Raw genomic sequence first — 27700 nt, forward strand, 5'->3', positions numbered from 1 at the left:
AAATTAGCTAGGCATGGTGGTGCGTGCCTGTAATCCCAGCTACTCAGGAGGCTGAGATAGGAGAATTGCCTGAACCCAGGAGGCGGAGGTTGTGGTGAGCCGAGATTGCGCCATTGCACTCCAGCCTGGGTAGCAATAGTGAAACTCTGTCTCAAAAAAAAAAAAAGGAGAAAAAGCAATTATCTATGGAGCACAGTAGAGCAAAATGCAACAAAACAAGGTGTTCCTGTACCTTGTTAGCACAATAAAATTTATTTTGAAAAATTCTGGAGCTGAAGAAAGCAATAAATAAACTTAAAAATGCAATGAAGAGCATCAACAATTCACTTGATCAAGCAGAAGAAAATCTATGAACTCAAAGCAGATAATTTGAAATTATCCAGTCAGAGGAGAAAGAAGAGAAAATGAATGAAAATAAATGAGAAAAGGCTATGGGATTTATGGAACACTATCAAGAGAACTAATATACAGATTATAGTAGTACCAGAAGGAAAAGAGAGAGAAAGCACCAAAAGAGAGAAAGAATTGAAAAACTGATTTAAAGAACAAAAATTTCCCCAAACCTGGAGAGAGATATGGACAGCCAGGTACATGAAGATCAAAAATTCCCAAACAGAGGCAACCCAAAGATGACTTTTCCATTGTTAGGTGAGGTATTAGAGCCCAAGCAATGGAAACTGGTCAGCTCACAGATAGCAGGATAGTAAGAATAATTTACCAACAACAGTATAGATTTGAAAAGTAAACTTTTATTAGATAGAACACTGAAGAAGAGTGCAGCAGAGCACCTCAACAAGAGATGACTGAGTGCACTGTGATGGATTTTTCCTTAGGTGTATTTATGGACCTTAAAGCAGAAGCATTAAGGATAATTTAGACCATATTAGGCATGTAGGTCATGATAAATTATTACATTTGTAGACATTTTGGTGCCTTGATGTCAGCAAGGGTTACACAATGAGTTTTGACATACATGCATTCTGGAGATGTATAAATATTCTAGTTATTGATAAATTTGGGGCAAAGAAGCCTGGTACCAGATGCCAGCTTTAGATAATAGGAAAATCTAATTACTTCTAAATTCCATAGAGAAGTTTTGCCTCTAGACGGTCACCAAGTGATCTTTGCTTTCTTCAATCATGACACATTAAATTCAAACTGTCACAGTAGGTAGCTAGTCAGACATGAGCAGAGCAGGAGAGGGCTCCTCACTTCCCACCACCAACCCCCCACCACACACACACACCAGGAATGTCAGGCAGCCATCAGAGAGACAGGCCTAACTGTATCTCTAAAATAATAATAGGCTGCAACCAATGCCAGGGAAAGACAGTCTCCTTATAAACTAAAACACCTGAAACTGGTCATTGACAACTTCCTGATAAGATTTCAGGAGATGGGTGAGTGGGCTCAAGTGTGCACAATAAGAGGCAAAATGGCAGAGTTTAACTGGGATATGGCCTTCTAAGGACATTTGACTGATAAGAAAAGGATGCCTCAAGTGAGCACATGTACAACTCCAGTACACACACTGTGCATGCTCCTCTCCCAAGTGTTAGTAGGCCATTGCACATGCAGACAGCCCACCCCAAGGGAAGAATCAGGGAAGAAGGAACACAATACCCCAGAAGAATGCCAATATATAAAATCCCAAGTCAAAATGTCAAACTCCACAGCTGATCTCTCAAGTCACCGGCTTGGCCCTCTTTCAAGTGTACTTTACGTCTTTTCATTCCTGCTCTAAAGCTTTTTAATAAATTTTCATTACTGCTCTAAAACTTGCCTCTGTATCTTCTTCTGCCTTATACCCCTGAGCTAAATTCTTTCTTCTGAGGAGGCAAGAATTGAGATTGCTGCAGACCTGTATGAATTCGCTGCTGGTATAATACTGGTATAATACATGACTCAAATACATTCTGCTGTTAACATACTTCAGTGCTGCATGACTCAGCTATGTTCCCTAGTGGTAAGAAACTTCTACACCTTACCTTCTTCAGCTGGAGACATTCAACCCCTATACATGGTTTTCTTCTCCCCTTTTACTCCCCTGCTTACTAACCAACCCCCAGAATGATTCCTCTCAGCCACAAGTGGCTCTGCTCCTCTTGGCTGATCTCTCAGCTCACCCTGGCAGGTGGTTTGTGGGGTGGGAAAAATCTTGGGGCCCACATCAAGTAGAACTGAGGCACTAATGGCCCTTCAAAACAGGGAGTTAGTGAGAGTGATAGGGCTGAAGCCTAAACCCATGGAATGTTTGGGATTTCTTCTGCTTTTTCAACTAAAATTATCTCTTCCCCTGCCCCAAAAAAAACAACAACAAAAAAACCTACACTGCCTATTCTCCTGTTTTCTCTATGTATATTCTGAAATGGCCTTGCACACCCACCGGACTGCCTTGGGGGCAAGTCCGCCTCCTTGTTTTCACTTTGCATGCCACATGACTTCTTCAACACACACTCCCTGTAATTCATGTTCCTGCAGCTCTTGCTGCATTTGCACGGCAGCAAAGACATGGGTTTCCTTGCAGGTATCCCCTGAGATTTATACTTGTTTTTACCCCACCAACTCAGATGACTTCCAATCCTTCCCCTGTCTCTTGGCACATTGTGGAGATAGACACTAACTGGAACCCTGGCTTTGCCGACAACTTATGGCTTCCCATATGCTTTTGTTCCTGTTATGCTCCAAGCGTAAGTTTTTCAGTGGCTTTTGAAACAGTTTGTTCACCTGCTTAAGGTCTCACTCTGTGGCCCTTTAAGAACCCCACATGCTTGCTTATTTTGAGTTAGAACCCCTCCAGAAGGAGGGAAAGTTCTTCCTTTGCCATTTGTGAGTTCTTTCTCCAAGCCCCAAGTCCTCTGGAAGTTACTACTTTATGTCAAGAGGGCAAATAAACGTTTCCCTCTAAAATTCAAGAGCTGCTGTTTTTGTAAGTATATGAAGGCTTCCCATGAGTAGTATTCTCACTTCCTCCCACTTCTTGTAGCCTCCATTTCTCTAATCACTTCCATGCCCTTCTCAACATGCATCAAGACCTTCAAGGTCATATTTAAAGGAAGGGAAGTCCAGCCCCCTTCAAGCAGTTAGCTGAAAAGCAGGCCTCTTGTCTACTTAAAGAACATGGAAAATGGGAATCTGAGAAAAGATAATGATTTTGTTGCTATAATGCTCCAAGTGAGAGTCACTATGAGGTCATGGAGACAAGGATATAGGCCAGCCCAATACCACAGGCACAAGAAACCCATAGGACAGAGATAAAGACTGGTCCCAGACTAACAGATTACCATCAGAACAAAGACAAAGGCAAGGTTAGGGATACATGGTAAGCCGGGTTCATTCTGGAACCCCAAGGATAAACAGGGGGCCCACTGTTTACTCCAATATCTCCTCTATTCTCAAGTGCATAATTGTGTTGAGATGGGGCCAAGGTAAAGGGTACATGGTAAGACTGGTTCATTCTGGAACCCTAAGGATGAATAGGGGATGCCCCATATAGGATAATAGGAAAATAAGAGGGGACACCTTGTTTTTACTCTTTTCTTCTCTGTCTTCACAGACAGATAATCTCGTCTCCATAACACATGACATATCCCTTGGATGCATCTCCCAAAACAGAAAGATTTCCCCAAACCTTAAAACAAGAAACTAGTTTTCCTTTGTAACACTATTTGGCTTAAAAATGAATGAAAAGAAAATTGCAAAAGTCAGCCTTGGAACCCAGTGCCCCTGTGTAGGAGGTCCTCAAATTAGCCTCTTCAGTCTTTCATAACTGGGAGCAGAATAAGAAGGACAGGGCTAAGAAAAAGGAGAAACAAAGGGAAAGAAGGTGAGCTCAACTATTGGCTGCTCTGCAAGTCCACCAGCCCCTCCAGGTTGCCCCAAGGACACTTCTCCAGGTAATTACCATTGGTGCAGGAAGCCATGCCACTGCAAGGCACTGCCCCTGTAGGATAAAAGCCACGTGGATGGCTTGCCCTTTCTGGCAGAAGGTTGGCCATTGGAAGTGAGACTGCTCTGAGGTCTAAACCACCCATGGGACAGAATCTCAACTCCTGATGGCCTTGAGCTAAAGGGGCTGTCTGCTCTGGCTGGCTTCCAAATCAGACACTGCCATCAACAAGACAAAGCTGAGGGCAACTTTGGAGGTTGGAAGTAAAATTATAAATTTCCTTTTTGGGTTCAAGAGCTGACTACTCTGTGCTAATCTTCTCTGAGCAACTCTCTTCCAAATCTTGTCAGGTAATTGGGAGAAATGGCACCCCATCCCTCCAAAAGAAAATATTCACATCCCTTTATATTACTTAAGGGACCAGTCCCTGGTGATGTCTAAATACCCAACACCTCTTGAGGGGAAAAATATACTCACCAGCATGGGTGCTTGCTTAATATTTACCTGACCCCTGAATTCATCTTTCTAATAGCTCTATTTCTCCAAGGAAAGCTACCTAAATCTTTAACCAATAACTGCATCCTGGACAATCCTACCCCAGTGGCATAGAAATAGGCCACACTTATTCAGACAAGGCCTAGCAAAAATCTAACTGAGCAATATCTTGAGGGGAGATAACTTCTCCAGTACAGAATGTAAATAACCTCCTCATGTGCCCCCCTTTAAAGAATGTGCAAAGCAGCATGCAGTACAATTCAATGGTTTGTCAAATTCAAAGGCAAGGAAGTTTATAAAGAAACGAAATTTGATATGAAAAAGTATTTTGGATGGTAAATTCTTGTCCTAAAGTAAAATAACTGGTTGCTTAAAAAGAGTGATGTTTAGGACAAGTTAGAAAGTCAAAGCATGTTGTAGATAGTCTGTGTGAGTCATAAAAAAGATTCATGAAAGGGAATTTATAAAAGAAATGCTATGCAATTTTAAAGGTTATTATGCCTACTAAATGCTTCATAAACTGCTACAATGACTTAACTGTACGCCTTGTCTGCTTTAAAGCTAGGTAAAGCCTGGGGATATACAGAGTTTGCCATGCCCCCTGGCTATGCTAGAAAGAGTCAAGCCCTATCTGCACTTCTGTCTGATGTCCTTGTCAATTGTGTCTTTGACTGTGGCTGCCCTAAGACTTTTTGTCATCCACAGACCATTGTCTTGTTTTAATTGTCTTTAACAGATGGTTTTATAATTAGCTCTAAGGCTCTAACAGGTCCTCTTTTTAAATTTTTTTGAGACAGAGTCTTGCTCTGTCACCCAGGCTGGAGTACAGTGGCACAATCTTGCCACCCCAGGTTCAAGCAATTCTCCTGCTGCAGCCTCCTGAGTAGTTAGGACCACAGGCATGTGCCACCACAAAAGGCTATATTTTTGGTATGTTTAGTAGAGACAGGGTTTCACTATCTATCTTGACCAGGCTGGTCTCAAACTTCTGGCCTCAAGTGATCCACCTGCCTTAGCTTCCCAAAATTCTGGGATTGCAGACTTGAGCCACTGTACTTGGCCTAACAGGTGCTCTTAAATGCAGATTTCAGATAACTTTGGAGATTGTGACATTAGAATAAAGAAAAAAAACCTTTCAGGACTCTATTAGAGAGCTGAAATGTTCATGAATATCAAGCAGAACAGGAGTTAGCTGCCTGGACTGAACTGATAGAAGATTGAAATAATCCTTATATGACTTTTTGCTTAAAACATTGCTGATCCTTTGTTTTTCAGAGCCAAGAAAACTTTTCTTTTGAGCTATTTATAGCTTTTAACAATTGAGTAAAATATACTCTTGTAAACAAAATTTGGAGCTTATTTTTTTCTCTCTACCTAATTTATCCAGAATTTGGAAACTATTTGCATTTTTAACTTATGGCAATATAGTTATTTGCATAAGTGCAATAAGAATCTGTTTTCAAGGGCCAGGCACAGTGGCTCATGCCTGTAATCCCAGCACTTTGGGAGGCCAAGGTGGGTGAATAACAAGGTCAGGAGTTCAAGACCAGCACGGCCAATATGGTGAAACTCTGTCTCTACTAAAAATACAAAAAATTAGCTGGGTGTAGTGGCAGGCACCTGTAATCCCAGCTATTCGGGGAGGCTGAAGCAGGAGAATTGCTTGAACCCAGGAGGCAGAGGTTCCAGTGAGCCAAGATTGTGTCACTGCACTCCAGCCTAGGCAACAGAGCAAGATTTCGTCTCAAAAAGAAAGAAAAAGAAAAAAAGGAATCTGTTTTCTACAGGACACAATTCGACAAACTGGTTATTTTACCAAGGCTTTGACTAGAATGGCAGGCTTCCTTTAAGGAATCAAAATGAAATTATGAAGCCAATAAAAGCCCCTTCAGAAAACTGCCCTCATACCTTGGCTACGTAGTCCCTGTATGGGGTTCCTGGTCTGTGGTAAGTAAAGAATGTCACTTTCTAACAGGCCTAGAAGCCCCAAGTTACCTTGGGACCTCAAGAGGAGAGAAATTTTACCCAAGTCATACAGGTATTTGATGGTGCCAACCTAAGGCTTTAAAAAGGTCTCATCTGAAATTCCTTAAGGAACAAAGTTTCATTAAAGATAATTTTAAAAGGAGGCTATATGGCAAATAATTATTCTCACTGTGCTTTACGCGAATAATCAGGCCAAGTATAATAAGACTTTATTTTGTGAACAAGTCAGTTCTATCATGATTTGTCTTTAATAAAACTGAGGACTGGAGAGAAAAAAATTATGTTTCAAAAACTATGGTACAGCTATTATTAGATTGTAGTCTCATCAGTTGTTTTTGAATTTTTGTCTGCAATTTAGACTAACCCTTCTTATTCCTGTGAACCAACCAGTGATCTCTGGCTGCAACTCAGAAGAAACAAGATGGATGGGAAATGTAAAAATCTGGATCAACATTCTAATTCTGAGCACATACTGGAACCAGCTAACAACCCCACACACCCAAGTCTTAGCAGGCATAACTATGGCCATCAACTACCTGAGCATATTGGCAGTCTCAGAATTGTTTGGAGTTATCATCACCCCCTTATTTTGGTTTGGCTTTCTTCTAATTCTAATAACCCTATTTGTCTCCTTTTGTCTTCAGGCCATCAAGTTCCAGATGATGTCACTGAGGGATACGGTCCTCTCAATATTCAAGAGGCACCCTTCTACAGACAACCCCTAGACTGCTCATCAGTGGGACACGACAGAGGCAAAAACCTGGTTGGACACTGCTTTCACCAACCCATGGAGCCAGCTCTGCCCTGACAACTAGCAAGAGGCCAAGACCTGCAGAACAACCACTAAAACGCCTCTCTGTCAGCAGGAATCAGTTACAGAAGATTGACCTTCATCCATTTTCCTCAAAGAATTGGGGTATTGGACTCTTGAGGGGGGAAATGTTATAGTAGGTAGCTAGTCAAGCTTGAGCAGGTCAAGAGAGGGCCTAACCTCCAACCCTGCCACACGCACCCACCAAAAATTTCAGGCAACCATCAGGTGATGGTCAGGTGGTTGTTAACTGTCTCTCTAAGATAATAATTGGTCACAGCCAACTCCAGGGAAAGGCAGTCTCCCAATAAATAGAAACACCTGAAACTGGTGATCAGCAACATCCTGATAAGATCTCAGGAGTTGGGTGAATGGGCTCAAGCTTGCACATTAAGAGGCAGAATTGTGGAGTTTAACTAGTATATGACCTTCTAGGGACATTTGACTGGTAAGGGAAGAATACCTCAAATGAGCATATATACAACTCCAGTAAACACACTGCATGCCCTCCTCTCAAGTGCTAGCAGGCCACTGCACGTGCAGACAGCCCCTCCCAAAGGAAGAAACAGGGGAGAAGGGATGCAAGGCCTTGGAAGCATGCTAATATATGAAACCCCAAGACAAAAGGTCAAACCGTGCACTTATCTCTCAAATCACCCACTTTACCTTCTTCCAAGATGATCTCTTAAGTCACCTGCTTCACCCTCTTCCAAGTGTACGTTACCTCCTCTCATTCCTGCTCTAAAGCTTTTTAATAAACTTTCACTCCTGATCTGAAACTTGCCTTAGTCTCTCCTTCTGCTTTTGTCTCTCAGTCAAACTCTTTCTTCTGAGGAGGCAAGAATTGCGATTGCTGCAAACCTATATGGATTTGCCACTAGTAACAAAACTTACAAAAATCAGACAGACAATTTTGAAAGCAGCAGGAGAAAACATTTGTCCTAATTTCAAATTATATTAGAAAATTGTAGCAATCAAAAGAGCATGGCACTAGCATAAAAACAGATACACAGATCAATGAAAAAGAACAGAGAGCCCAGAAATAAACCCATGCATATGCAGTTAGCTGATCTTCAACAAAAGCACCAAGATTACACAATAGGGAAAGAATAGTGAAGGAAATTAAAATACTTTATCCCAAAATACATTTCTTTGACATATTTTTAAATGGCTGCTTCTTGGCCAGCAGGCAGAAGTGGCCTTGTGAAGCTATTCTAAGTGGGGAAAATTTGCATCTGTAGAGAATCTCCATTAGTGAAGCCATCTCTACTTCCCTTCCTATGCCTTCCCCCAGATCCAGGAGAAGTTGAGAGTCTGACGCCTTAATTATTTATTTAAAACCTTTTCCTCCACCTCTAGCAGATGAACTGACACCTTTAAAGATCTGAAAAGAAACATTTACTATCTATTCTCTCTGAGGGAGCCTTCATCTACACAAAAAGGCCACCTTTGCTAGTCAGGTCTCCTCATTTCTCTTTCTTTAAACCTGCCTTGCCATTAAACCTGATTTGCCTGTTTCTAGACTTGCCCATAGTCTGCATTCTTTACTGCGCCTCAGGATAATATACACATTTCTGTAACTCGTTGGGAAGTTAGGCTTTTATTCTGAAGGCTCCTGTGGATGCATGTTAAATAAATTTTTATGCCTTTTCTCCTAAAAATCAATCTGCCTAATGTCAGTGATTTTTAGCAAACCTTTAGGGGGCCAAGAGCCTATGGCTCCCACAGTAATTTTGTCAATAATGGGCTGAGAAAAATGAATATCGACATATAAAAGAAATAAATTGTACTCTTATCTTACAGTGTACGCAAAAATCAACTCAAAATAAAGAGTTAAAATAAGACCTGAAAACAAAAAACTCCTAGAAAACATAGGGAGAAAGCTTTCTGACATTGGTCTTGGCAGTAAATTTTGGATATAACATCAATAGCAAAGTCAACTAAAGCAAAAATAAACAAATGGAACTATATTAAACAAAAACTTTCTACACAGGAACGGAAACAATCAACAAAATGAAAAGAAAACTGACAGAACAAGGGGAAATATTTGCAAACCATATCTCAGATAAGAAGTTAATATCCAAAATATATAATGAACTTGTAAACCAAAAATAAAATTCTAAGCCCCCCTACCTGACTGGTGGACCCTCTCCTCAGCCAAAGGCATTTCAAATTGTCCCAAAAAACTAGTCCAGGCCATGATGGGAAGTGGGGGTCAGACATGTCTCACAAACAGCAACACAGAGACCTTAAGACTGATAGAACAGACTTTTAAAATCTGGTAAGAAACACCGTCTATTCTCTCTGAAGTCTACCTGTAGGCTTCGTTTACATGATAAAGTCTTGGTCTCCACATCCCTTTATCAAAACCCAGACATTCCCTTCTATTTGATTCCAAGTCTTTGATAAATACTCTTTCAACCATTTGCTAATCAGACAATCTTTAAATCTGCCTGTGACCTGGAAATCCCTGCTTTGAGTTGTCCCACCTTTCTGAATTGAGCTAATATACTTCTTACATGTATTGACCTATATCGCGTGTCTCCCTAACATGTATAAAACCAAGCTGTACCCTAACCTCAGGCATATGTTGTCAGGACATCCAGAGGCTGTTGTTCACAGACAAACTTGAAGAGACATTTTTCCAAATAACACAAACAAATGGCCAAGTATATAAGAAGATTCTCAACCTCACTAATTTCAGGTAAATGCAAATCAAAACCACAACCACATATCACTTATAGCTGTTAGAATGGCTATTAACAAAAAGTCAAAAAATAAGTGTTGGCAAAGATATGTCAAAAGGAAGCCCTTTTTAAAATTTATTTTATTTTATTTTATTTTTTAAAGACTGGTCTTTATTTATTTTTTAAAGACTTTATTTATTAATTAAAGACTTTATTTCTTAAAGACTTTATTTTTTAAATAAATTTATTTTATTAAATTTATTTAATAAATAAATAATTAAATAAAATAATTAAAATAAATTTATTTTATTTAAATTTATTTATTAAAGACTTTATTTTTTAAAGACTTGGTCAGGCTGGTCTTGAACTCCCGACCTCAGGTGATCCACCCACCTTGGCCTCCAAAGTGCTTGGATTACAGGCGTGAGCCACCACGCCCCGCCTGAAAAGGAAGCCCTTATGCACTGTTGATGAGAATGTTATTTGGGAGGTTTCTCAAAAAAATTAAAAATAGAATTACTATATGATCTAACAATCTCACTGATACATATGCAAAGGAAGTAAAATCATGATCTTGAAGAGACACCTGCATTCTCATGTTCATTGCAGCATTATTCACAAGAGTCAAGATACAGAAACAACTTATGTGAGCATCAATAATGAATGGTAAAGAAAATGTGATATATACATACAATGGAAAATTATTCAGCCTTAAAGAGAAGGACAAATTGGTCTATGTGACAACATAGATGTACCTGGAGGACATTATGCTAAGTGAAATAACTCAGCCACAGAAAGACAAAAACTGCCTAATTTAACTCATATGTGTAATCTAAAAAGTTGAAGTTACGGAAGCATAGTAGAACAGTAGTTACCAGGAGGTGTGAGGTAAGATAAATGGGGATTTGTTGGTAAAAGAGTACAAGTTTTCAGTTATAAGGTGAATAAATCTGCAAACCTTATGTATAGTATAGTGCCTATGGTTAATTAAAATGTATACCTAAAATTTGCTAAGAAAGCTGGGTGCAATGGCTCAAGCCTGTAATCCCAGCACTCTGGGAGGCCTAGTGGGGCAGATCTCAAGGTCAGGAGTTCGAGACCAGCCTTGCCAACATGGTGAAGTCCTGTCTTTTCTAAAAATACAAAAATTAGCCAGGCATGGTGGCAGGTGCCTGTAATCTCAGGAACTTGGGAGGGTAAAGGACAAGAATCACCTGAACCTGGGTGGCAGATGTTGCAGTGAGCCGAGATCATACCACTGCACTCCAGCCTGGGTGACAGAGTGAGACTCTGTCTCAAAAAAAAAGTTGCTAAGAGAGTAGATTTGTTTTTGTTTTTCTTTTATTTTTAGATGGAGTCCTGCTCTGTCACCCAGGCGGGACTGCAATGGCACTATCTTGGCTCACTTCAACCTCTGCCTCCTGGGTTCAAACAATTTTCCTGCCTCAGCCTCCTGAGTAGCTGGGATTACAGGCACCTGCCACCACAGCTGACTAATTTTTGTATTGTTGGTAGAGATGGGGTTTCATCATGTTGTTCAGCCTGGTCTCGACCTCCTGACCTTAAGAGATCCACTCGTCTCAGCCTCCCTAAGTGCTGGGATTACAGGCATGAACCACTGTGCCCAGCCAAGAGAGTAGATCTTAATTGTTCTCAACACACGAAATACACACAGTAACTATGTGAGGTGATTGATATGCTAATTAGCTTGATTGTGATCATCATTTCCCAATGTACACATATAACAAAATATCATATTTTACACCTTAAATATATACAATTTTCTTGTTTGTTGTTTTGGTGTTTTTGAGACAGAGTCTCACTCTGTCGCCCAGGCTGGAGTGCAGTGGCGCGATCTTGGCTCACTGCAACCTCCGCCTCCCGGGTTCAAGTGATTCTTATGCCTCAGCCTCCTGAGTAGCTCAGATTACAGGCATGCGCCACCATGCCCAGCTAATTGTTTTTTGTTTTGTTTTGTTTTTTTTGTATTTTTAGTAGAGACAGGGTTTCACCATGTTGGTCAGGCTGGTCTTGAACTCCTGACCTCAAGTGATCTGCCCACCCCAGCCTCCCAAAGAGCTGGGATTACAGGCGTGAGCCACAGCACCCAGCCTACAATTTTTATTTGTCAATCACACCTCAGTAAAGCAAGAGAAATAAAGAACCTCCAAGAAACACAGCAACTTTGGCAAAAGGGCTGGGCCCAGAAACAGATCATATTGCACTTACTTTTGACATCTGTAGTCTCTTGGGTACCAGCCCAGTGGAGAAGACTGCAGGCAGAACTATTTGGCAATGACATTCTAAGGAGAGCAAATAGAAGAAACGAGTTACAAATGTATGGATTTTTAAGTCACATGAAGCCTATGGATTACAGGGATTTCCATTCATCTTTTTTTTTTTACTTTTATTTTAGGTTTGGGGGCACATGTGAAGGTTTGTTATATAGATAAAACTTGTGTCATGGGGGTTTGTTGTACAGATTACTCCATCAACCAGGTATTAAGCCTAATACCCAATAGCAATTTTTCTGCTTCTCTTTCTCCTTCCACCCTCCACTGTCCAGTAGACCCCAGTGCCTGTTGTTCCCTTCTTTGTGTCCATGTGTTCTCATCATTTAGCTCTCATGTATACATGAGAACACGCAGTATTTAGTTTTCTGTTCCTGCATTAGTTTGCTAAGGATAATGGCCTCTAGCTCCATCCACGTTCCTGCAAAAGACATGATCTTGTTCTCTTTTAGTATTCCATGATGCCTATGTACCTATGTACTCCATTTTCTTTCTTTTTTTTATTTTAAAGATGGGGTTTCACCATATTGGTCAGGCTGGTCTTGAACTCCTGACCTCAGGTGATCCGCCCACCTCAGCCTCCCAAAGTGCTGGGATTACAGGCGTGAGCCACCATGCCCGGCCCATTTTCTTTATTCAATCTGTCATTGATGGGCATTTAGGTTGATTCTGCGTCTTTGTTATTGTGAATAGTGCTGCATTGAATATTTGCATACATGTGTCTTTATAGTGGAATGATTTATATTCCACAAAGATTTCATGACAAAGACAACAAAAGCAATCACAACAAAAGTCAAAGTTGACAAAGGGGATCTAGTTAAACTTAAGAGCTTCTGCATACCAAAGGAAACTATCAACAGAGCAAACAGACGATCTACAGAATGGGATAAAATATTTGCAGACTATGCATCTGACGAAGGTCTAATATCCGGCATCTATGAGGAACTTAAACAAATTTGCCAGAGAAAAACAAACAATCCCATGAGAAAGCGGGCAAGGGACATGAACAGATATTTTTCAAAAGAAGACGTGGCCAAAAGGCATATCAAAAAAAACTCATTATCACTGATCATTAGAGAAATGCAAATTAAAACCACAATGAGATACCATCTTACACTAGTCAGAATGGCTATTATTGGGAAAGTCACAAATAACAGATACTGGCAAGGTTGCAGAGAAAAGAGCACATGTGTACACTGTTGGTAGGAGGGTAAATTAGTTCAACCATTGTGGAAAGCAGTATGACAATTTGTCAAAAAGCTAAAAACAGAACTACCATTCTACCCAGTGATCCCACTACTGGGTATTTACTCAGAGAAATATGAATCATTCATCTTTTCATTTGGTTTCTTAAACATTTGTTTCTTCTCTTCCTCTCTCTCCACACTCCTAACGATAATCCCACAATCCCATTAAATAAACTAAAGTTGTACTTTATCATCTTTAGTGATTTGTTTGTTCTCTAATTTGTCATAAAAGGGTAATATTTTCAGCTTCTGTGCATGAAAAGCTCAAACATTAAGTTCGTAATTATTTCAAAGGGATTTATGAGTGTTTCTCTAGGGAGTTGTTTTCAAAATAAGATAAGTGCTATGAATGAGATAAGAAAGATTACAGTAATTATGTTGGTGTCTGAAAAAAACTAAAAACTTAATATCAGTGGAGTAACTTGGGGACTCACAGATGCAGTGTGTATCCTTTGAAACACATCTGTATCCTAGTTTCCTTGAATCCAAATATGACACTCTAAGCAAGCAGAGACTGGGTGGCAAGAACAGATTATTTTGTACAGAATGAACAAAGTCATCAGTTTCTAGAGTGCAACACACAGTAGTTATTATTTTAGGGCCTCTGATTGAGGGAGGAGGGACCTCAAGCTTCAGGAACCTGTGACTCTGTGAGGTAGGGGTAGAGTGGAATTAATGTCAGCCTAACTAGCCCTAAACACATATCATCAGCATACAAATCAGCCCTAATAATTCCTGAGACAGGGGTTGGTGGCCTACCCTGCATCATTCTTCTAACCTGGGAGTATGAATTTAAAAGTGCAGATTATTTAGCTCGACTGTCAGCAAGGATTCTTTAGTACATCTGGAGCAGATGGTTCTGATACAGGTGGCAAGTGAGCCAGTTTCTCCACTTCCACAGGAACCACTTCTTTGCTTGTTTTAATATATTTTATCAGTAAACATGATGGTTTGCGATGTTCCTTTTTTTTCTTTAATTTTATATCAATAGAATTATATAGCATGTCATCTAGCTCAAAATGTACATTATATTTGTGAGATTATTGAGTGGAACCATAGTTTCTTCTTATTTATTGCTATATAGTATTCCATTGATAATAACACCACTGTTGGCTCTTCTGCCGATGAATAGTACTTATTCTACATTTTGCTTGTTTTCATGTTTTTGGCTATTACGCAAAGTACTGCTAAGAACATTATCATATATGTCTCTTGGCATACATGTGAAAGTGCATTTCAGTTGGAGTAGAATTGTTAGGTCTCAGATATCCATAGAATCAACTGTAGAAAGTAAAACCAAACTTTTTCTAAACAGTGACATCAGTGTACATTCCCATCAGCTGTATATGAGAGAGCTTACTGTTAGACATCCTTACCAACACTTAGTAGGCTTTTTTTTTTAGACTCGAGGAGTACATGTGCAGATTTGTTGCATGAATATATTGTGTGATGCTGAAGTTTAGGCTTATATTGAAACTGTCACCCAAATAGTGAACTTCGTACTCAAGAGGTAGTTTTCACCCTTTGCTCCCTTCCCTCTCTGAACTTTTGGATTCCTCAGTGTCTACTGTTCCATTTTTATGTCCATGTGTACCCACTGTTTAGCTCCCACTTACAAGTGAGAACATGCTACGTTTGATTTTCAATTTCTGCATTAATTCATTTACCAACTGCATTCATGTTGCTGCAAAGGACATTATTTCATTCTTTTTCATGGCTATGTAGTATTCGGTGGTGTATACACACCACATTTTCTTTATCCAATCCACCATTGACGAGCACCTAGGTTTATTCCATGTCTTTGCTATGGTGAATAGTGTTGCAATGAACATATGAGCACAGGTGTCTTTTTGGTGAAATGATTTACTTTCCTTGGGATATATACCCAGTAATGGGATTGCTGGGTCGCTGGTAGTTCTATATTTAGTTCTTTGAGATATCTCCAAACTACTTTCCACAGAAGCTGAACTAATTTACATTCCCACCAACAGTGTATGAATGTTCCCATTTCTCTGTAACCTCATCAACATCTCTTATTTTTTAATTTTTTGTTAAAGCCATTCTGATTGATGTGAGATGGTAGCTCATTGTGGTTTTCCTTTGCATTTCTCTGATGATTAGTGATGCTGAGCATTTTTTCATATGTTTGTTGGCCACTTGTTATGTCTTCTCTCGAGAAATGTCTATTCATGTCCTTTGTGCAATTTTTTTTTGAGACAAAGTCTCACTCTGTCACCCAGGCTGGAGTGCAGTGGCATGATCATAGCTCACAGCAATCTTCCCATCCCAGCCTCTTGAGTAGCTGGGACCACAGACACATGCCACCACACCTGATTAATTCTTTTTTTTTTTTTTTTTTTTTTTTTTTTTTGGAGAGATGGGGTCTCCCTATAGTCCCAGGCTGGTCTCAAACTCAGGAGACAAGCAATCTTTTCCTGCCTCGGCCTCCCAAAGTGCTGGGGTTACAGATGTGAGCCACCACACCTGGGCCTTTGTGGACTTTTTGAAGGAGTTATTTAGCTTTTGCTTGTTGATTTAAATTCCTTATAGATTCTGGATAGTAGTCCTTTGTTGGATGCAAAGTTTGAAAATATTTTCTCCCATTCTGTGGGTTATCTATTTACTCTGTTGATAGCTTCTTTTGCTATGCAGAAGCTTTGCTTTAATTAGATCCCAATTGTCAGTTTTTATTTTTGTTGTGTTTGCTTTTCAGAACTTAGTCATAAATTCTTTGCCTAAGCCAATGTCCAGAAGAGTGTTACCTAGATGTTTTCTTCTAGAATTTTTTTTTTTTTTGAGATGGAGTTTCTCTCTTGTTGCCCAAGCTGGAGTGCAATGGTGCGATCCTGGCTCACTGCAAACTCCACTTCCCAGGCTCAAGTGATTCTTCTGCCTCAGCTTCCTATGTAGCTGGGATTACAGGCGTGCACCACCATGCCCAGCTAATATTTTTTTATTTTTACTAGAAATGGGGTTTCACCATGTTAGCCAGGTTGGTCTCAAACTCCTGAATTCAGGTAATTCGCTCACCTCCGCCTCTCAAGGTGCTAGGATTATAGGTGTGAGCCACTGCACCCAGCCTCTTCTGGGGTTTTTATAGTTTGATGTCTTACATTTAAGTCCTTAATCTATCTTGAGTTAATTTTTTTATATGGTGAAAGGTAGGGGTCTAGTTTTATGTTTCTGCATATAGTTAGCCAGTTTTCCCAGCACCATTTATTGAATAGTGTGTCCTTTCCCCATTTTTATTTTTGTCGACCTTTTTGAAGATCAGCTGGCTGTAGGTGTGTGGCTTTATTTCTGGGTTCTTTATTCTGTGCCATTGGTCTATGTCAACACTTAATATTAATGGTTTTTTAAGTTTCAACTTTTCTGGAGGGTATTTAGCATAAGATCTTCGTGGTTTTAATTTGCGTTTTATGATTGTTAATGTGGTTGAGCACCTTTGGTATGTTTATTGGTTATTGGTTATTTGGATATCTTGTTTTATTAATTTAATTTTGAAGCCTCTTTCCTATTTTTCTAATGGGTTGTGTTTTTTTATTTTTGGTACTAATTTGTAAGAGTTCTTACAAATTCATATATATATGTATACACACATATATATGTATATAGGTACATATATCTCTCATAGGTGCAAGCCCTTTGTCAGTCACTAAGTTGAAAATATATTCTTCTCTATGGCTTGCCTTTTTATATACCCTTAATATTGTATTTGATTGAATAGAACTACTTAATTTTAAGGTATTTCAAAATTTACCTAACTTTTTCCTTGTGGTTAGTGCTTTTTGTGTTCTGTTTAAGAAATCTTTGCCAACCTTGAAATCATCAAGATAATCTCCATATTGTCATCTAATGATTTCATTGATTTGCCTTTTATACTTTGATATTGAATTCATCTGAATTAATCTACCTGGAATTAAAAACATAGCCTTTCTTTGCTGTTCTGCTTTTTTTTTTTTTTTTTTTTTTTTTTTAATGAATCAAGTACTTGTATATGCATGGGTCTGTTTCTGGGCTCTTTATTTTGTTCCACTGGTCTTTGTTTATTCTTGTTTCATAAAAGCATCCTACCTTAGACACTCAACTTTTTTTTTTTTTTTTTTTTTTTTTTTTTTTTTTGAGAGTGTCTTAGCTATTTCTTGGCTCTTTGTAGTTCCACATAAATTTTAGAATCATTGTGTCAAGCTCTACAAAAACACCTATTGGAACTGTATAAAATCTATAAATCAATTTGGAAAGAACTGACATTTTTACAATATTCTTGCATTAGCCCATTTTCACACTGCTGTAAAGATACTACCTGAGACTGGGTAATTTATAAACAAAAGAGGTTTAATTGACTCACAATTCCACATGGCTGGAGAGGCCTCAGGAAACTTATAATCATTGCAAAAGGCAAAGGGGAAGCAAGGCACATCTTACATGGTGGCAGGAGAGAGAGGGCATGCAGGGGAAACTGCCACTTTTCAAGCTATCAGTTATCATGAGAACTCCTTCACTATCACAAAAGCAGCATGGGGGTAACTGCCCCATGATCCAATTACCTCCCACCAGGACCTTCCCTCGGCACGTGGGAATTACAATTAGATAGGAGATTTGGGTGGGAACACAGAGCCAAACCACATCAATCATCTTTCAATTCATGAACATGGTTTGCATCTCCTTTTACGTTTTCTCTGTTTCCTCTAATGTCTTTCAGTTTTCTGTGTGGAGATCTTGCGCATCTTTGATTACATTTCTTCCTAGAGATGTGACCTATTTTAGCCATGTTGTAGGTGGCGTTTTTTGTTTTTTTTTGAGGCAGGGTCTCACTCTGTCACCCAGGCTGGAGTGTGGTGGTGCAATTATGGCTCACTTCAGCTTGCACCTCCTAGTCTTAAGTGATCTTCCCACCTCAGCCTCCCGATTAGCTGGGACCACAGGCATGTGTCACCACTACCCAGCTATTTTTCTTTTTAATTTTTGTAGAGATGAGGTCTCACTATGTTGCCCAGGCTGGTATGTGGCATTTTTTTAAATGTCATTTTTAACTGTTACTGGTAAGCACTAACTTTTAAATTTCCTCTTTTAATTTAAACATTTATTAAAAATTTTGTATCATGCTATGTTTTCCTTTATTATAAAAATCATTTATACTTTTTCTTTACTATAAAAATGTTTCTGCTCACCCTTCCACCTGTATTACTTTTCTATTGCTGCTGTAACAAACTTGCTCTCCCTATTTGTCCTGGGCTACTTCATTTGAGAAGCATAACCTGACATGCTGCTGCTTTTTCACTCAGGAATTTGTTTCTATAACTGCCAATTCAGAAAGGAAAACGATTGCTTTTCAAACAATTTTGGACTATTTTGAAAGGCTCAGTCACAGTTATCACAACTTTTTTCTCTTTTCTGGGTTTGTTTTCCTCCTAAGCAACAATGAGGTCAGTTGAAAGAGTCCAAGATTGACATAGAAAAGTAAATTTTGTCCTCTAGTGAAAAGGAGATGTGAACCCTGAAAATTAAAGACAGGTCTCAGTAATTTAGAAAGTTTATTTTGCCAAGGTTAAGAATGTGCACCCATGACACAGCCTCAGGAAGTCCTGAGGACATGTGCACAATGTGGTTGGGGCACAGCTTAGTTTTATGCATTTTAGGAAAACATGAGACATCAATCAATGTATGTAAGGAGTATATTGGTTCAGTCTGGAAAGGCAGGACAGCTTAAAGCAAACGCAGGAAGCTCAAAGAAGGGAGGGAGCTACCAGGTCACAGAGAGATGAGAGGTGAACAGTTGCATTCTTTTGAGTTTCTGATTAGCCTTTCCAAAGGAGGCAATTAGATATGCATCTATCTCACTGAGCAGAGGGGTGACTCTGAGAAGAATGTGAGGCAGGTTGGCCTTAAGCAGTTCCTAGGTTGACTTTTCCCTTTTGCTTAGTGATTTAGGAGCCCCAAGATTTCTTTTTCTTTTACAGAGAGTAAAGGGAACCAATGTCTTCTGAAAGAGTGACTCCTCACAGCCCCTTAAGTGACATGAGTTTTGTGTCAGGGTGCCATGTGGCTTGAACAGATTTTTCACCCTCTTCCAAACAGCATTTCCCTTTTTTTTCTGATCATAAGATTCATCTGGAGCACTTATTAAACATACATTCATCAGTGCTTCATTATGATAACTTCTAAGGAGAGTCACTTGAGAACTTTTATTTTTAAAAAGAACTTACCATTTTCATGATCAAACAAATGTAGTAACCATCATTGCTCTCAAGGACTATCAAGGGGATGGGAGTGATCAAGTTACGATATGGAAACCTCACCGTTGTTACCAGAGTTTTGTAGTTTTCTTGAATATACACTCCTCAGATTGCTGTAACCATTTGGTTAATTTCCAGAGTTTTGAAAAAGTTGATTTTGACAATTTGTGCAAGGAATGAATATGCAGAGGTATATGGAGGGATGGATATACACGAGCCCCCTCTCTGCATTCTACAAGTCCTACCCTTCACAAGTTTTCATTATTATGATTATTGTAAAATGCACACAACAGAAAATTTGTCATTTTAGTTATTTGTAAGTGTACATTCAGTGAAAGTAAGAACATTCACAATGTTGTGCAATAATCACTACTATCCATGTCTAGAACTCTTTGGTCAACCCAAACAAAAACTCTATATTCATTAAATAATAACTCCCATTTCCCCCTCTTCTTAGCCTCTGGTAACATGTATTCTACTTTTTGTCTCTATGATCTGCCTAGCCTAGGTACCTCATACAAAATTTGTCTTTTTATGTATGACTTCACTCACTTAGCATAAAGCTTTCAATGCTTTTTTTTTTTTCAATGCATCCATGTTGTAGCATGTGCCAGAATTGCACTCCTTTTTAAGGCTGAATAATATTCTATGGTATGTATGTACCATATTTTGTTTATCTCTCTATTGATGGATATTTGGGGTGTTTCCACCTTTTGGCAATGGCTCTCACAAATCTTTTATTTATCATACTTTATGTATTATTCAATTCAAATATTGTTTTCTAATTTCCATTGTGATTTAATTTTTACTCATGGGTTATATAAGTATGAGGAAGGAGACCCTTCATCATCTTCGGCCTTCTACATTGCATCTCAAAAGGAGAAGTTAGAAGTTAACCAGAGAAGGGCCCAGTTGGCGCCGCCAGCCTGGTTAAGGGTAAGACCCCTATTGCTAACCACAATCCCATCTATAATCATACAGATATGGTATGGAGGAATCTCTCCGAAGGCATTGTTTTTACTTAAACAGGATCAAACACCCACCCCATGCCTAATTCATGGGTCAAGACCCTTTCACATCTAATTTCTAGAGTTGTAAGCTTTAAAAGGGCAGGGACTTTCTTTGTGAGCTGAGCTTGGCTGTTAGGCAACTATGCTCCCCTGTTCCCAGCGGAATAAATCACCCCTTCCTTCCCAGTTCAGTGTTTGAGAGGTTGGTCTTGCAGCTTTTCCTGCTTTAAGTGTATTGTTATATTTCTATATATTTAGACATTTTCTAGTTTTGTTTTTGTCATTGATTTCCAGCTTAACACTTGTCAGAAAACATACTCTGCATGATTTAAATTATTGGAAAATTGTTGCTTTTTAATGTCCTAAGTTATAGTCAATTCTTGAAAATATTCCACATACTCCTGAAAAGAATGTATATTCTGTGGTTGGTAGTTATGTCAATTAGGACAAGTGTCTTAATCATGTTCAAATTTGGTTTGCCCTTCTTAATGAGTTTTTTCCATCAGTTACTGAGACAGCTATGTTAAAATGTTCAATTATGATTGTGTATTTACTCATTTCTCTTTCTGGCTCTTTCAGTTCTACCTAATAAGCTTAGAGACTATGTTATTAGATGCAGACAAATTTGGGATTGCTCTATTCTCCTATTTGGTTGACTCATTTATTATTAGAAAATGTCTTTCCTTAACCATAATAATATTTCCTGCCTTTTGACCATCCCTTTTAAAGCAGCCCTCCTTGCCACTCCTCAGCTTCCTCTGCTTCAATTTTTTAAAGACTTTTTTTCTAAGAGCAGCTTTTCAGTCATAGCGAAATTAAGACGAATGTACAGAGATTTCCCATATACCTCCTGTTCCTACAAATTCATAGCTTCCCCATTATCAACATCCCCCACCAGAGCAGTACATTTGTTACAATTGATGAACCTACACAGACACATCAATTATCAGCCCAAGCCCATAGTTTACCTTAGGGGTTCACTCTTGATAGGTGTGTAATGGTATCTCATTGTTATTTTAATTTGTATTTCCCTGATGACATATGTTGTGGTGGAACATCTTTTTATATGCTTATTTGCCAACTGTGGAACTGTATATCCCTTTAGTGAGGCGCCTTTTAAAGTCTTTGGTCCCCCATCCCCCCTTTTTTTGAGATGGTATCTCGCTCTGTTGCCCAGGCTGGAGTGCAGTATCTCAGTTCACTGCAACCTCTGCCTCCAAGGTTCAAGCAATTCTCCTGCCTCAGCTTCCCTAGTAGCTTGAATTATAGGCGCACGCCACCATACCAGGCTAATTGTTTGTATTTTAGTAGAGACGGGTTTTCACCATGTTGCCCAGGCTGGTCTCAAACTCCTGAGCTTAAGCAATCCTCCTGCCTCAGCATCCCAAAGTGCTGGGATTACAGGTGTGAGCCACACTGTACCTGGCCTCTTTGGCTACCTCTGCTTTCTTTTTTTGAGACAATGTCTCACTCTGTCCTGCAGGCTGGAGTGCAATCGTGTGGTCTTGGCTCACTGCAACCTACACCTCAGTCTTCTGAGTAGCTGGGATTACAGGTACCCACCACCATGCCTGGCTAAATTTTGCATTTTTAGTAGAGACAGGGTTTCACTACATTGGCCAGGCTGGTCTCAAACTCCTGACCTCATGATCCGCCTGCCTTACCTCCCAGGGTTCTGGGATTACAGGCGTGAGTCACCTCGCCCTGCTGACCCATTCTGTAATTAGATTGTTTTCTTATTGTTTAATTTTAAGAGTTATTTGTATACTTTGGATAACAGTTCTTTATCAAATATATCCTTTGCAAATATTTCCTTTCAGTCTGTGGTTTCTCTTCTCATTCTCTTGACATTATCTTACTCAGAACAGATGTTTTTAATTTTAACAAAATTCAGCTTATCAATGATTTCTTTCCTGAATCATACCTTTGGTGTTGTATCTAAAAAGTCATCGCTATTAACATACCCAAAGTCACTTAAGATTTCTCTTGTTATCTTCTAGGTGTTTTATAGTTTTGCATTTTACATTTAGGTCTATGATCCATTTTGAGTTAACTTTTTGTGAATGGTATAAGGTTTGTGTCTCAGTTAATTTTTTGGCATGTGAATATTTGTTTCAGCACCGTTTGTTGAAAAGAACAATAGTTGCTCCTTTGCTTCTTTGTAAAAGAACAGTTGACTATATTTATGTGGGTCTATTTCTAGGATCTCTATTCTGCTCCATTGATCTGTTCTCTCACCAGTACTACACTATCTTGATTACCTTGGCTTTATAATAAGCATTAAAGTTGTTGTGTTGGTTATTCTTGGTCTTTTGCCTCTCCATGTAAACTTTAGAATTAGTTTGTTGATATTCACAAACTAACCTGCTAGGATTTTGATTGGAATTACATTTAATCTATAGACCAATTTGGGAAGAGCTGACATCTTGATAATAATGAGTCTTCCTATCCATGGACATAGAAAAATCTCTCCATTTATTTAGCTCTTGGTTGATTTCTTTCATCGGAATTTTGTAGTTTTATAAAATTTTATATAAATCTTGTACATATTTTGTTAGATTTATACCTAAGTATTTAACTTTGAGAGATGCTAATGTAGACGGTATCACGTTTTTAATTTAAAATTCCACTTGTTTATTGCTCATATATAGGAAAGTAATTGATTTTTATATATTAACCCTATATTCTGCATCTTGCTGTAATAGCTTATTAGTTCCAGGTTTTTTTTTTTTTTTTTCTGATTCTTTCAGATTTTCTTTGTAGATAATAATGTCATCTACAAACAAAGACAGTTTTATTTCTTCCTTCCCAATTTGTATGCCATTCCATTCCTTGTCTTGAACACACAAAGAATCAAGACTTAATAATTTATACTTGAGCCATCTTCCTGGTTTAGGAATTTCAAAGTGGGACTCTTCCCTTATTTTAACCTTGGCTGACAACTGGGATTGACACCAATATTTCATAATAGCTTAAGGTCTGTATCACACTAATCTCTATCCTCCAAATGCCGAATTCCTTTGATTATGTTTACAAATTTACATATCTGCGGTTAAAACTGGTTCAGAACCAAATAATCAGGACTTCTACTAAGTTTCTTCTGTCTCACACAGTATGAATATTCAATGTATAGTAAATAAAAATGATGAATAAAAAGTATAATGTTTTGTATATTTTAATTCTTTTCTGACTTAACCCACTTTAAATGATCAATGATTTTCTGTTTTGTCTCAATAATTCTCCTTGGACAATTCTGATTTTATAGCAATGTAAAATGTCTCTCTATAGGGTTACAGAATTTTAATCAAATAGCTTTTGCTCAGAACTTAAAAAGACATTTGTCCTTGGGGCTAAAATTAGCCATGAAAAAGATTAAAAACAAAAGCAAATTTAGAATATAATCAGTACTTTCAAAATGAGCTGAATCTGTACTTCATCCTCATTTATAACACTTGCTTCTTCTTAGCTTCTATTAGAATAAGAAATAGTTGTGCAAAGAATATATTTACATTTCTGAGGTTCCAAAAACAGACGAACCTCACTAGCTCATGCTCTTTTGTGGTTTGCAATGTCACAGGCCACCTTGGTTGGAATGATTCACATAATGATCACACTCTGAATAGGAAAAAAAATCAGAGTTCTGTACAGTTTCACCAGATGTCATATTCTAATTTTTTTTCAGAATTATTAAATGTAGTACCTTTTTTTCCTGTTCTGATAAGTGGATCTGTTTGGATACCACCTTTGTTTCAAACGCTATTTTCAGAAAAGACCTCAGTAGTGCTTAAAGACTACTGTTATGGTTTGAGTGTGTCACTCAAAAGTTCATGTGTTAAAAATTTAATCCGTAATGCAATAGTTTTGGGAGGTAAGGCCTAATAAGAGGTGATTGGGTTATAAGTGTGGAATCTTAACAAATAGATTAATCATAGGAGCAGGTTAGTTATCTCAAGAGGAGGTTGTTTTAAAGCAAGTTCAGTTTCTGGTATCTTTCTCTGTTGCAAGTGCTCTCTTCCACCTTTCACCCTCTGCCACAGGATGATCCTCACCAGATGCTGGCATCATGTTCTTGGACTTCTCATCCTCCAATAACCATAAACCAAATAAACTTCCATTATTTATAATTCACCCAGTCTGTGGTATTCTGGTATAGTAGCAGAAAATGGACTAAGACAACTTTACTATCTGGCCAAGAGGAAACTCAAGTGTCACAAAATTAGCAGAGGGATGTCCAAAGCTAATTAAGTGCCAACATAGTTGAGATTTATTTAAAAAATGCAGAAATTATAGTTTGTTAGACTAAACCAGGCAAGGCACCCAATTGGAAAGTACTTCTGAGACATTTTAGCTTTAAGCACTTAGTTTTGATAATTTGGAAAGGCCTGGATGGCAATATAACTAATATTTATCAGGGTATTATGTGGGTTATTCCACGTAGCTGAAGTTGAAGTTAATAATTTAACTGATTATCAAATAGGTTTCAAGAATTTGGGTAAAATATTTACCAATTAATATATACAGAAGGATAGATTTCATAATGAGTCCTGACATTTTTCCACATCCCTACTTTTACATTCTCAAATGTATTATTGAGCTCCTTGCAGCTCCTTGTTAGTGCTTGGGGCTGAATGTTTTTTCTCCATGCAGTGTGCTTTTCCATTTCCCACTCACTGGCCTTCCAAACCAGCTTAGAAGAAACCTGCTTTACTGAGCTCTCTTCCAACACACAACACTCCCTCCCCCACCAGATACCCACAAAATCTCCTTTGTTTATGCTGATTACTTATTTCTATAGTTGCAGTTGCTGTATCAAACTGAAATTAATTTTTTTGATTATGGGCTTATCACAGGGCCTGGCTTACAGTAAACACTCAGAAAATGCAATAACCACAGGTAGGGAGTAGGAAAGGATTTAGTCAATTTCTTCCTGCTCTGAAGGAAATTTTAAGCTCCCGAAAGCCAGAAAACTAAGCAAGACACAAAGCAAAATTCTCAGGAGCACCTTTTTGCTGAAAAGAGAACTCAAAATTTCCAAAATTTAGTCAAATATTCATATCCATATCCTTTGAGGAGTAGGTAGCTATATGTAACTTTAAGAGTACTAAATAGAGAATAAGATCATAATTTCAGCTGGTCACTGGCATTTAGCTCTTCTTCCTGCTGACATTTATAAAAGAAAATATAGAGGGTTAAAGTCTATGAAGTCTCTCAGGGTCTACAATACCTCTTTCTTCTAAGAGCACTCTTGTCTATTTATAGTGATATATCCAGGTGCGAATTACAAAGAAATCTTACTGTTTACACTCAGGCTCATGCTGTCCTGCTCTTAAAGAAAATCGGCTACACGTGGACTTGTCCAGTTGTTTTTTCTGGTAGCTGCCTGTGTATGTTGTCACAGAAGAATCTGACCATCGTGTTTCATCCTGCCAAGATGCTCCAGCCTTGCGTCTGATCAGATCAAACTCTTGAGAAGTAAGAGGGTTAAAGGGCAGAAGAATTTGTGGAGTCAAGTAGAAGTGTGACATAACTACGAAAGGCCTGCTCCGGATGACAACTTGTCAAGTTCTCTGCATAATGAAGAACTAATTTCCTTCTAGTAGCAGGAAGCAATTGACTGGGCTCACCAAACTTTATGACTCAACAGTTCACAGAGTGCAGAAGCTTAATTGTCTTAGATATAGTTGCCAAGCAACGAATCACAAAATTCCACGAACGCTACCCCCTTGCCTCCTAAGGGAGGGAAATTTTAACTAACAAATTTGTAAGTTATATAACTTTCTGGACTTTAAGAAATATGCTGCTTCATAATTATGGCAAGAAAGCATGTGGCAAAATTATTTGTATATTACTGCCATCATGAATAAAGCAGTAATTCCTAATGATGGTGGTTCAAGAAGTGGAAACAAGAGATGAAAGAACAGTGCCAAGCATTCACTTCCCCTAAAGACCTAGGCTCCACGTGTCTGAAAGAGAACTGCTTATAATGTCAGCAATAGCAGGTGACTCAACAGCTTCTCATATGTCACAGAGTAGTGGTGCTCTGGCTGGCTGCACACTTGAGTCACCCTGAAAGCCATTAAAATAAGCAGGAGTCTAGACCCCCACCACAGAGATTCTGATTTAGTTGGTGTGGAGTAGGGCCCAGGCATTACTATTTGTTTAAAGCTTAATCCTGGAGGATTCTAAAGAGCAGCCAGGGTTAAGAATTAAGGTCATGGATGCAGAAAAAAACATTTGACAAAATCCAGCATCCCTTTAGGACTAAAGCCTTTAGCAAAATCAGCATAGAAGGGACATACCTCAAAATATGAAAAGCCATTTATGAAAACCCCACAGCCAACATTAGACTGAATGGAGAAAAGTTGAAAGCATTCCTCCCGAGAACTGGAAAAAGACAAGGATGCCCACTTTCATCACTTCTATTCAGCATTGTACTGGAAGTCCTAGCCAGAGCAATCAGATAAGAGAAAGCAATAAAGAGCATCCAAATTAGTAAAGAGGAAATCAAACTGTTGCTCTTCACCGATGATATGATCATATACCTGGAAAATCCTAAAGACTCATTTGAAAAGTTTCTAGGTCTGATAAATTAACTCGGTAAAGTTTCAGGATACAAAATCAATGTACACAAATCAGTAGCACTGTTATACACCATCAACAACCAAGCTAAGAATCAAATCAAGAACTTAACCCCTTTTATAACAGTTACAAAAATAATAAAATACTTAGGAATATACCTAACCAAGGTAATGAAAGATCTCTGCAAGGAAAACTACAAAACACTATTGAAAGAAGTCATAGATAAGACAAACAAATGGAAACACATCCCATGCTCATGGATGGGTAGAATTAATATTGTGAAAATGACCATATTGGCAAAAACAGTCTATAAATTCAATGCAGTTTCCATCAAAATAACACCATCATTCTTCAAAGAACTAGAAAAAAAATCCTAAAATTAATATGGAATTAAAAAAAAAAAAAAGTCTGCATAGCCAAAGCAATACTAAGCAAAAAGAACAAATCTGGAAGCATCACATTACCCATC

At 38.5% G+C, this 27700-nt stretch overlaps 1 protein-coding gene across 1 annotated transcript in view; it reads right to left on the reverse strand.

The window, feature by feature from the left end:
- CUNH4orf51 (chromosome unknown C4orf51 homolog) overlaps positions 1 to 26234 on the reverse strand; it is a 65183-nt gene extending 38949 nt beyond the window's left edge. Inside the window, exons 1-2 of the mRNA XM_012454028.2 lie at positions 25948 to 26234; positions 12098 to 12171 (exon numbers count right to left, since the gene is read on the reverse strand). Of these exons, the coding sequence (XP_012309451.2) occupies positions 12098 to 12171; positions 25948 to 26177 (304 nt within the window). The 5' untranslated portion in view covers positions 26178 to 26234. The remainder of the gene's footprint in view (positions 1 to 12097; positions 12172 to 25947) is intronic.
- Positions 26235 to 27700: the final 1466 nt, after the last annotated feature.

The sequence above is a fragment of the Aotus nancymaae genome, unplaced genomic scaffold, assembly GCF_030222135.1.
Source record: "Aotus nancymaae isolate 86718 unplaced genomic scaffold, 86718_ANA_hifiasm-v0.15.2.pri h1tg000033l, whole genome shotgun sequence".
In the NCBI taxonomy this organism is placed as follows: Eukaryota; Metazoa; Chordata; class Mammalia; order Primates; family Aotidae; genus Aotus; species Aotus nancymaae.